Consider the following 11258-nt stretch of genomic DNA (forward strand, 5'->3'; position numbering starts at 1 on the left):
TTGGATGTACTCACGTTACTCCATGCACCTTGTGTGTAGATCCAGGCGTTCCTGGTCACGACGGCAGCTGCTGATTGAGGCATCAAAGTTCGGAGACTATCGAGGTAGCTGTATGGAACTCGCGGGCCTTGATTTCCCCTTCCTTATTCTATCTGTACTTTCAATTTTATTCTCTAGATACTGTTGTAGACTGTATTCTGGTTTTAGACGCTCATGTACTCAGTGACACCCTGGTTTTGGGATGGATTGTACCGTATTCTGGTTAAATTCTGTTTTAAAATGGGTTCTCTTTAATATAAATTGTTTCGCTGTTATTTCTAAAAGAGTGTTTTACTATGTTGAAATTGTTGAGTTGTGGCTTGCCTAGTTCCACGATAGGCGCCATCACGACGGTCGTTTTTGGGTCGTGACAGAAATATCCCGAGAGATGTTTCAAACATCCCGGGAGATGTTTCAAATATCTCGGGGGATGTTTTATAGAATACTCATTATGAGGATGTTTCAAAATATCTCGAAAGGTGTTTTGCAGAATACTCACTTTGTAAAATTTTACATCTTTCTCTTTCTCTCGTATATTTTAAACCACTAGAAGAATAAAAAAAAAAGGAAGAAGAAGAAGAAGAAGAAGAAGAGGAAGAAGAAAAAGACAAGGAAGAAAATGGAGAAAAAGAAGATGACAAAGACGAAGCAACATTAGTAGCAAAGAAAGTAAGGAAGAAGAAGAATAAGAGAATGAGGAAGAAAAAGAAGAAAGAAGGAGAAGAAGAAAAAGTAGAGAGGACAAAGAAGGGAGAAATGAAAATTTAAAATAATTTGAATGGTTGTGGGTCTTTTTAAATTTTTGAAAAATTTAATATTTACCCTTTAATTACCCTTCTTTTGTTAACTAAAAAATGTGTCCTAAATTATTACACAAGACTTCAAAAGTCTTTTTTAACTCATTTCCACTTTTTGAAATTTTTTGTTAGGGTTTATATGATCCATGTTGTAGTTCTATTTAGCTAGTGTGTGCTAGAGGATATCAATTTACAAAATATATAAATATTATAAATATCTCCCAAGATGTGCCCAAAAAATAATTATCAGTCATCATCATATATTTATAGTTTAGCTACGGAATTAAATTTTTAAGACACTTGAAAACTTATATAATTTTTTAAGACAAAAGTGTTAAGAATAGGGTAGAAGGGACACTTTTATGATTAGTAATAATGACATAATTTTTTAAAACTCCAAAGTTTTCTTATTTACATAAAGTGCCCCTCCTACTCTACCCCCTATTCCTCCTCCCACTCTTCCTCCTCCCGCCACTCCTGCTCCTCCCCTTGTTCCTCCATTTCACAATGCTTCTCTCTATCCTCCCTTTGTTCCTCCATCTCGCAACGCTCCTTTCTATCTTCCCGCCACTCCTTATCCTCAAATATTTAGGAAAATATTTTAAATATCTAGGGAGATATTTCAAACATCTGTGAAAAAAAAGATCAATGAGAACAACACTAGAAAAAAGAAAGAAGGAGAAGAAATATCCTGAGAGATGTTTCAAACATCCCGGGAGATGTTTCAAATATCTCGGGGGATGTTTTATAGAATACTCATTGTGGGGATGCTTCAAAATATCTCGAGAGGTGTTTTGCAGAATACTCACTTTGTAAAATTTTACATTTTTCTCTTTCTCTCGTATATTTTAAATCACTAGAAGAATCAAAAAATGAAGAAGAAGAAGAAGAAGAGGAGGAAGAAGAAAAAGACAAGAAAGAAATGGAGAAAAAGAAGATGACAGAGACGAAGCAGCAACAGTAGCAACGAAAGTTGAAGAGAAAGAAGAAAGTAAGGAAGAAGAATAAGAGAATGATGAAGAGAAAGAAGAAAGAAGGAGAAGAAGTAAAACTAGAGAGAACAAAGAAGATAGAAATGAAAATTTAAAATAATTTGAATGACTGTGAGTCTTTTTAAATTTTTGAAAATTTTAATATTTACTCTTTAATTTGACCCCGACCCCCTTTAATTACCTTTATTTTGTTAACCAAAAAATGTATGATAAATTCTTACACAAGACTTCAAAAGTCTTTTTTAACTCATTTTCACCTTTTGAAATTTTTTGTTAGGGTTTATATTAGGGGTGGGCGTCAGTCGAATCGGTCGGTTATTATGGAAGTACGGTTCGGTTTATCGATTTTTGGTTTTATAATATTAATAACCAAATCAAACCAAAGTATTTACGGTTCGGTGCGGTTTTTTCAAAGTTAGGTTCGGTTATTTTCGGTTTATTTTTTCGATTTTAAACGGTTGTAGGAACAACAAGTATTTACGGTTTGTAGGAATATCAATAAACAAGGCTAGAATTTATTTGCTGTTCGTCCAGCCCAGCAAATTATCATTTTGTCATCTGAATAAAATTGATCCAGTATAATGCTTAGAATGTCCTTAATTCCAGAACTTAATAAAATAAAGTCAACATACACAAAAGAGGAAGTACTAATTGAAATGTCCTTAACAGTTAACAGTGAGACATTTTCTTTCTTCATACACAAAAGACTAAGACAGTGAGATATTTTCTTTTTTCATACACAAAAGACTAACAGTGAGACTAATTGAAAATCAACATACACAAAAGACTAAGACATTTTCTTTCTTCATAAACTTAAACTTGACTTTGTTCAAAATTATTCCAAGGAAAAAAAGAACTAAAACACAAAACAAGAAGCCTTATCTTAATAAAAAATTAACCAAAGAAATCTTGAATGTGAAAAGTTTCTGCAAAATTAAAACCAAAATAACAAAAACCGAAAAAGCCTTATCTATCAGAAAGTTCGGCCAAAACGGCATTAACAACCAACTCAACTCAGAACGTACTAGTTTGACGGGACCCAACTCAACTCAGAACTCAGAGGAAGTCGCACTAACCTGAGGATGAAGGATGAGCAACGAGCTGAGGAAGAAGGCGTCATAGTCGAGCTGAGTAAGAAGGCGCAGAACTCACAAAAACTCAAAAGAAGTCGTAGTAGTCGGCGACGGCGAGTCGCAACAGTCGTAGCAGTCGCACAGGAAGAACCCTAAATTTAATTTTTGATTTAGGTTTGGGAAATGGGACGTGACTAAGTGTATTAGTGATTTAGTGTAACCGATGGGTTTGGGTATCAGACAAACTATCAGTAAGTTTGGGTTTGGGAAAACTAAATTGGGCTTCAAAGTTCAAATAGGTATTGGGTTCCAGCCTAAAATAGGTAATAACTAATACCCAAAATTTCGGGGTTTCGGTTAAACAGAAAACCGAAACACCAAAACCAAAACCGCACCAAAAAATCGAAAATTAATAATTTAAAAACCGTGCACCGACCGAAAAACCGATTAAAACGAAATCGAAAAATCGAAATTCACGGTTCGATCGGTATTATGCCCACCCCTAGTTTATATGATCCATGTTATAGTTCTATTTAACTAGTGTGTTTTAGAGGATATCAATTTGTAAAATGTATAAATATTATAAATATTTTTCGCGATGTGCCCAAAAAAATAATTATCAATCATCTATCATATTCATAGTTTAGCTACTTACATTCCCTTTTTAAACATTTTCAGGAATTACATGCCTCAAATTTTCTTTCCAAAAAGGTGAACTCAACTACTCGATTTCCAATTATCTTTTCTTTAAGTTTAAAAATGTAAAAGAGTTCCAAGAATCAAATGCCCAAATTCCCCAAGTTGGTACTATTTGCTTCGACAATTTGAAGAGCAAGAACTCTCAATCTACTTTACAAACGAAGGGCAGCTCATAATGAATAGGAGAGGTAGGTTCTCCGCACAAGAATCCACAATTTCTGCACTTAGTTCAGATAATTTCCATTAATGAAAACAAAGAATAACTATGGAAATGGAATATGGGTATATATCCTTTGACAATCTTATCATGACATTCTAGATATGGGTTTTATCTGGTCAAGATTTATTGACTGAAAGATGAAGTAGTCTTGAGGTTTTTCCCCCTTTAAGTTTAGTACTTTTTGATAATAAACTGTTACATTCAGTAGACATATGCTGGATTTATCTGATTGTTGGTGGGTGTTTGATTTTATCTATTATTTGCAGATATCTACTGGAAGACTTTGGTATGTGTGCCTGAGTGAAGGGAAGTAAACAAGGGAGCTTGATAATCTTGAAAATGGGGTTCTTGAGGGGAAGGAGAATGTGGGTCATTTGGATAAAGGGTAAAAAGAACCTTACCTGGGAAGTGTTTGTTAAGTAGCTGAATTGCTGAATAGATTCTGATAATGGAGTTGCTTTTTACTTTATCTCGTTATAGCAACTTCTGTATAGAGAAACGTCCTAGAGGTAGCGCATATCAAATATTATAACTTATTTTTATTGGAAAATGTTTCTTACATGAGTGCTCTGAAAATTTCTGCTTTGGAAGTAGTATTGTGCTAAAATGAAAAATGTAGGTCCATGTTGATTAATTTGCTAATGCTTCATTTTACATAGATTAGTATAACATTTATGACTATCAAATTTCCTACTAGTGATTATTATAGTGATGCACCAGCCAGAAACTACATTAATAATGGTGGCTATGCGCACGGAGTTTAGTTTTGAGTTTTAATTTCTTTTTCTGGATTTATTTCTTTTCCACTAAGCCATATTCAGTTCTTTCATGTAGTTTAGCAGTGGGGCATGCACGCAGAAGATCCATAGTATGACCAAGCAAATCTTGGAACTTGTGGGAGAGGCGGCCCTTCAAAGGTTGGTGTATGATTGCCTGAATGGAGCTTTATTGCATTCTTCACTTGCCAATCCCATGGTTAACTTAACTTCTTAGTCAATTTTGATCATCTATGCGCTTATGTGTCCTAACTTGTTTGTCAAATACACCTATTAGCTGCAGCGACACCATAGAACTTTGATTGACTGTGCAATTACTTTTGTAAGCTTAATGAGTAAAGCACTGGTATGCTTCTAAAAGATCACCTAGCGCCATGTGCCAACTGTTGACATGAGACGTCTTTACTCTTTAACTAAACGTTCTTGCTCTTCCCAAGCCCTCACTCCTCGGAGAATGCCAGAAATTAGTATTGCAGTTTAACTTTCTGAGAAAAGAGAGGTCAAAGTAGAAGGTAAGAGGAGGATCCAACACCCTTAAACTAAGTAAGATGACAGTAATGAGCATGCTTTCATTAATTTAACTTTGTTCCAGTATTAAGAGATGAGGTTAAGAAGTGTAGAGCATGTGGGATTCAACAGTCTCTTCATGATATTTTCATAATAGAAAAACGAAATAAGTTTGTGGTTAGAAGAGTAAAGTTGATCTCACTAGTGTTTTTCGTGTTATAAGCTTCCGAAACGTTCTTTCTTTTAGGAAGGGAGCCTTGGCGCGGTGGTAAAAGTTCTCACCGTGTGACTTAGGAGGTAACAGGTTCAAGCCGTGGAAACAACCTCTTGTAGAAATGCAAGGTAAGACTGCATAAATAAGACTCAATGTGGTTTGGCCCTTCCTCGGACTCCGCACATAGCGGGAGCTTATTGCATTGGGTTGCCCTTGCTCTATCCTTTCTGAAAATGAGAAGTTGATCAATTTAGAGAAAGATGGTAGATACAAATAAGCTTATTGCCATTTCCGCCATTTGGAAACTTACTTGATCTACCACCTTTTTATGACCTATTTTACTACTTAATCCAGTCGATTGAGTGTTTTATATGTGTTTGATATATTGATGCCCGATGCTGCTTGCATACGAAATTTATATATATATATATATATATGCATATGCAAAATGCCCCCAATATATTTGGTGTATAGTAGGTGTGTGCATTAGTTGGATGGAATCGAAAAACTCAAATTGAACCAAATCTAATTTTAATTTGAAATTTTTTTAATTTGTATATATATATATACGAAAAGTAAGGAATTCCGCATATTTTGACCAATTCAAGGTGAAAAATGGGGTTGCTTCCTCGGCAAACTGGGATAAAGCTGAGCCAAAAGATCTCGATTCAAGATAAATTCATGAGGAAGTGGTAGCAGTTCGTAATGGAAAGAAAGATACCACTACTTCGCCTCTTTGTCGGACCGCCGGCGCGAACAACAGTGGTCTCTGACCAGGACCTGGAACCAATTCATATTTGGATCTTGACATGTCGGTGGTTTTTAACCGTAGGCATTTTGCCGGAAGATATATATATATATATATATATAGAGAGAGAGAGAGAGAGATACATTCTTAAACCTTTTATTGTTGATTTGTGTTTCTCGGTTAATCAAACAGGGCATCTCACAGACAAAGTGGTTTGGTTTTTTCAGTTTTGTTGTTTAATTTCTCTTGGGACTTTTATCTATTGAAAAAGAAAAAACAAGTTCCATAGGATTTAATTATCAAAAGAAATTTCTGTTGGACTCTTTTTAGTTGTTGGGATGCGTAGGCTCTGACTGAATACAGAATCTGATTTAAGCTGTTCAGCTATCTTTTCTTTTTATCTGATTTCATATGTCCTTGTCTATTTGCAGGTCTGACAATGCATAGAAGCTACACCGATTAGTCCTGTTCATTAATGGAGATAGCCGTAAGTGTCTTTGCATAGTATAAAAACTAAAAGAATATATTTTGGAGCTTGTGTCATATCACCGGAGCCATGTAAACTGGAAATAAAGAGGAAAGAGTTAATGCAACAATTTACTTGCTTTTTTTTTTCCTGGAAACATTTCACGATATTTCTGGTGATTTGAAAGGCAAAAGCTTAAGCTGAGGCAACCCACCTTTGGCCAGGCAAGGCACTGCCAATAGGGTCTGCGTTTTGAGTGCGAACATTTTCTTATCTTTTAACTTGGAAGTGCTTTAATAATTCAAAAAGATTAAAAGAGTCAAAAAATGAGATTCCTGAGAAGTTGGAAAATATTTACTTTATTCCCCTCATATTTTGTTATGTAAAATTTTAGACAGATTCCATTTCCTCTTAATGTGTACACATGGCATAGACTCATTTTAACTATTGAATAATATACCTGTCTAAATTCCTCTTTTCTATGACGGGGAGGAAAGCTCAAGGTTTAGCCTCCACCTGGAGGCCTCAGGGCAGTTAGGTCTTCCGTTGCCTCAAGGGACATGGCCATGAATTTGTTTCAAAACGTCGATTCTTGCATCTACTTCTTTGGCTGCTCCTACGGTTGCATTCACTCTCCTATGCTAATAAGGATTAAAGTATGAACATTAATCATTTCCAGGCATCATAGAAGTTGACATCATGCTTTTCTTTTATTGATTTAGCTGTTTAATGTTGCCAATAATTTATCACATTTTCTGACCTATAACATTCCCCATTGCAGCCTAATGAATCAAAGACACCAAGCAAGATTGGAGATAGACCAACCAGTGATGTTGTCGTAAGGCTTAGAACGCAGGATGGCCGTGATGATTGGCTTTACTGCCATTCACATATTCTTGTCGAAGAGAGCAAATATTTTGCTGATCGGTTATCAGATAGTTGGCCAACATGTCAGATTCTTGACTCGCGCAATTGTGTTGAGGTTTACTGTGAAGAACCTGATTTGGACTACCATGTCAATGTCCTTCGACTCTTCTATGTCATTGCAGATAGTTTAATGACTGAAATTTGCCACGGTGTCAGGAATGCCCTTGGCATTTTGCGGGTTGCTGTCAAGTTTGGATGCCCAAGAATTATTGCAGTGTGTGTGGATTATTTGGAAGCAGTCCCATGGGAGGAAGCTGAAGAGGAGGAGCTATTAAATACTATACCAGGCATGGGATCTAAAGTGGAACCAGTACTTGCTCGTCTCCAACCAGTCAATCCTACTGCAGTAATGAAGATTTTTCTAGCGGCCCTTCAATTTGCTACATCATCACCTCCTTCTCCTTTGAATGATCTGAAAACCACTGCTCAAGAACAGCTTGAATACCTGCTTACTGAGGATGATGATGCTCCTTTACTGACTGCCGATGAAGAAATAAAGCTAGAAGTCATACGATGTGCCAACAGGCTGTTTGATAGATTTAACAACCTCGTAGAATCTCTACTGTGTGATCTCCAAGAATCAATTTCAGATGCTGGGAAATTGCAATCATTGCATTCCTGTTTAACAGATTTGTCATGGGCATGTCAGATATTAGGAAAGCTGGAAATTATGAGAGATTTTGTTTGCAGCTGGACAGAGTTGTCAATGAAACTAGTTATAATTTTTCAACAAAAAGAATCAGAAAATCAAATTCTAAAAACAAAGCTGAAGGTTCTTGAGGTGACGGCAAAAGTATTAGAGGCAGTAGGATATGGCATAGTTGCGTTACCTACTGTAAAACGACTTCACATGGTGAAGCTCTGGCTTCCTTTTGTCCGATCCATGAAGCCTTTAGTTGATTCGGAAACTGAGGATGATCTCACAATAAAAGTTGATAGTGAGTTATGGCAATCCTTGGAGTCGGCATTTGTTTCCATTATACTTGCATTGCCATCAGTTGATCAGGCAGAGATTTTAACTGAGTGGTTGAAAAATCAGCAGATTCGATATCCAGACCTCACCGAGGCATTTGAAGTGTGGTGTTACAGGTCCAAGGTTTCCAAGCGAAGGCTGGCAGCACTTGGGGAAGAGCACAATACAGCTAAGACAGTATGACTTGTCTGTTTTTCTTTTTTAGCCAATTCTAGGATTTAGGTTGTATAACTGATTATATGCTGAACTGGTAAGACGTCTTAAAATGGTCTAGGTTCTGTAAAATCACCTTCTCATTTTTGTCTCCCTCGCAATGTTTTTTGCTTAATAATTTTCTATGAAGTATGTCAATCTTTCTCAGCAAGATGGTTGCATAACTAATGATTGACGACAACTTAAGTTCTTAGACTGAAAGCTTACTCTTGACAGATGGTTATTCTCTACCCTTATGTGAGTGCTCGAAATTGTTGCAAGTCTTTCGAGTCAGTCGTTTTCCAATGAACATTGACCACTTTTACTTGTCTTCGGCTGTTTTCATTCTAGTTGTACTGTAAGATTGAATTTTAGAGGATTAAATTAGAACCAGAAAAGGACGCCAAGTGATACACTGACAATAAAACGATTGATTTTCAGTTGCTATGTTGTTATGTCCTTCTACACTTGGCATTTATTTTATAAATTTTACCTAAGTACAAAACTTTTTTTTTTTTTGGCAATCCGCTAGGCAAGCGCCTAGGGCTAGTTTTTATATATATATATATATATATATAAATTAAAATCATATATCTAAAAATAAAGAGAACAAAATGGCAGGAGGTCTTACAAGACGAAAGAAATAAACTTTGACGGTCACATAGCTCCTATTATCAAAGTTGAGTATAGTACTCAACAGTGATAGTACAAATTATAATATAATCTAAAAAGGAAATAAACTAGCCATGCTATACCATCCCAATTGAATCGCATGTTTGAATTTCGTTCATACTCCTTATTCAGAGCTGGATACGAGATTGAATCCAGTTGTGTAGCCATTAGTTTTCCTTCCAAGGCTCTAGTTGTATCTTCCTTGTCTATGGAGCTCATGTGATCATCCCCAAATTGTGTAGTGTCCAGTAGCATACCCTTCACTGTCTTGCCGTATCCTTGATGCGTTTCTTCTCCTCCTTGCATAATTTTGCATTTTACAGCCCAAACACACCCTATAATTCCTGCCTCTTGATGTCTAGAATCCAGTAGATTACCTGCATTATTATAAGGATTAGTAAAATCACACGCATTGCTCATTGCTTCAAGTGCCCAGTAATTGTGCACGAGAATGGGCATGCACTGGTTGGTGAGAAAATTGTGAGGACTCCAGCAGTGATCTATCGAAACATTTGTTTGGCACCATTCCTGGGATATAGAGTGACTGAAATACATTGGGGTTTTACTCCACAATGCAACCATTGATCCCATTTTTTAATGCCAAAAGCCCAAGTCACCATAAATGACATGATTGTCGCGATTAAACTCCCGCGCATTCTTGTGTTATAACTCCAGTATTGTGAATCCTTTTCTTGTAACTTCATGGTGAAATTACTGGTGTTCAGATGAAGGATTGAAGCACTAGGGTGCTGGATGTCAAAAGCCATCTTTCGATGACTGTAAGTCGACCCTAGTATACTGGAGTTCCTCCTTGCTTCCATGCTTATGCCTACTACTAAGACTTCTTCAAGGGAATGAGCACTAGATATTAATACCACCCATTGAATTTGTATTAAGTAGTAAGGCAAGGATACAATAACATTTCCTGCAAAAAAACAAACAGAGTTAGTGAAAAACAGAATCATCACCCTCTCCTCTGTACAGATTTGAGGATGATGATCATGGCTGCTTCCCCTTCTTCTTACACTCCTATCCTCCATTCCTCCTAGTTCTTCGCAACCTTCACTCTCAAATAGGGATATTGTAATTTATCATCATTCACCAATCTTTGACCTTGTACCTACAATTGTGTGAAACAGTCAGCCTCAAAATTACCTCTATCCAAAGCATAGTTGGCTAAGTAATCAGCCAGTTTATTACCCTCTCTCATAATATGTGATATCCTTATGCTGCATCTCCCCATAGTGCCTTTGATCTCCTCTACTTGTGTTGCAATTATCCATGGTACAACCCAAATCCCCTCCACCACATTCTTCAACATCATGGAATCAGTTTGGAGCATAAGGTGTGTGTAACCATATTGCACACAGTACTTCAGTGCTTCTAGCATAGCCATAGCTTCAGCTTCAATGTTCGTCCCTTCATGGATCTCCTTTCCTTGTGCATGCAGAATATCACCATATTCATCTCTCAACACAAAACCTCAAGAACTCCTTCCCGGATTTCCCCTTGATGCCCCATCAGTATTCACCTTTACCAAACCTTGTTCAGATAATTCCCATCAGACTTTCGTCACCTTCAACTTTGGCATGTAATGCTCCATTACATGTAATAAATCTGGCCATTTATGAGGAATATTTTGTAAACTTGGTTTTCTTAGGCTTACCAGATCTTGTAGTGTAGATGAGATCTGGTAGATCACCCTACTTACTTTCACTGCCTCTCCATGCTTATAGCTATTCCTTATTTTTCAAAGTTCCTACACTATAATCGAAGGCAAAGCCTGGAATATAGGCTTTAATCTAGGTACCACCTGAGCTGCCCAACATTTTAGAACTGTCTGCTGCATCGAAAATCCTTCTATATTAATGCCTGCATTTGAGAGAAAGTACCGCCACACTGTCTTAGCTGCATATGATCTAAATAGTACATGTGACATTGTTTCCTCTGATGGATTAATACA

General features: G+C 36.6%; 1 protein-coding gene across 6 annotated transcripts; it reads left to right on the plus strand.

Annotated features, from left to right (window-relative positions):
• Positions 1-3638: 3638 nt before the first annotated feature.
• Positions 3639-8795, plus strand: LOC107768114 (BTB/POZ domain-containing protein At3g05675-like). Of its 6 annotated transcripts, none has more exons than XM_075233573.1 (5): positions 3639-3788; positions 4087-4329; positions 4642-4737; positions 6497-6552; positions 7313-8795. In XM_075233573.1, the coding sequence occupies exons 4-5, from the start codon at positions 6541-6543 to the stop codon at positions 8612-8614; spliced, it is 1314 nt and encodes a 437-aa protein (XP_075089674.1). In that variant the 5' UTR covers positions 3639-3788; positions 4087-4329; positions 4642-4737; positions 6497-6540; the 3' UTR covers positions 8615-8795. The 6 variants fall into 6 exon arrangements, with proteins under 6 accessions (XP_075089674.1, XP_016442712.2, XP_016442716.2 ...); XM_016587226.2 differs by having other exon boundaries at positions 3649-3788; positions 4655-4737; XM_016587230.2 differs by having other exon boundaries at positions 3649-3788; positions 4087-4205.
• Positions 8796-11258: the final 2463 nt, after the last annotated feature.

The sequence above is a fragment of the Nicotiana tabacum genome, chromosome 2, assembly GCF_000715075.1.
Source record: "Nicotiana tabacum cultivar K326 chromosome 2, ASM71507v2, whole genome shotgun sequence".
NCBI lineage: Eukaryota > Viridiplantae > Streptophyta > Magnoliopsida > Solanales > Solanaceae > Nicotiana > Nicotiana tabacum.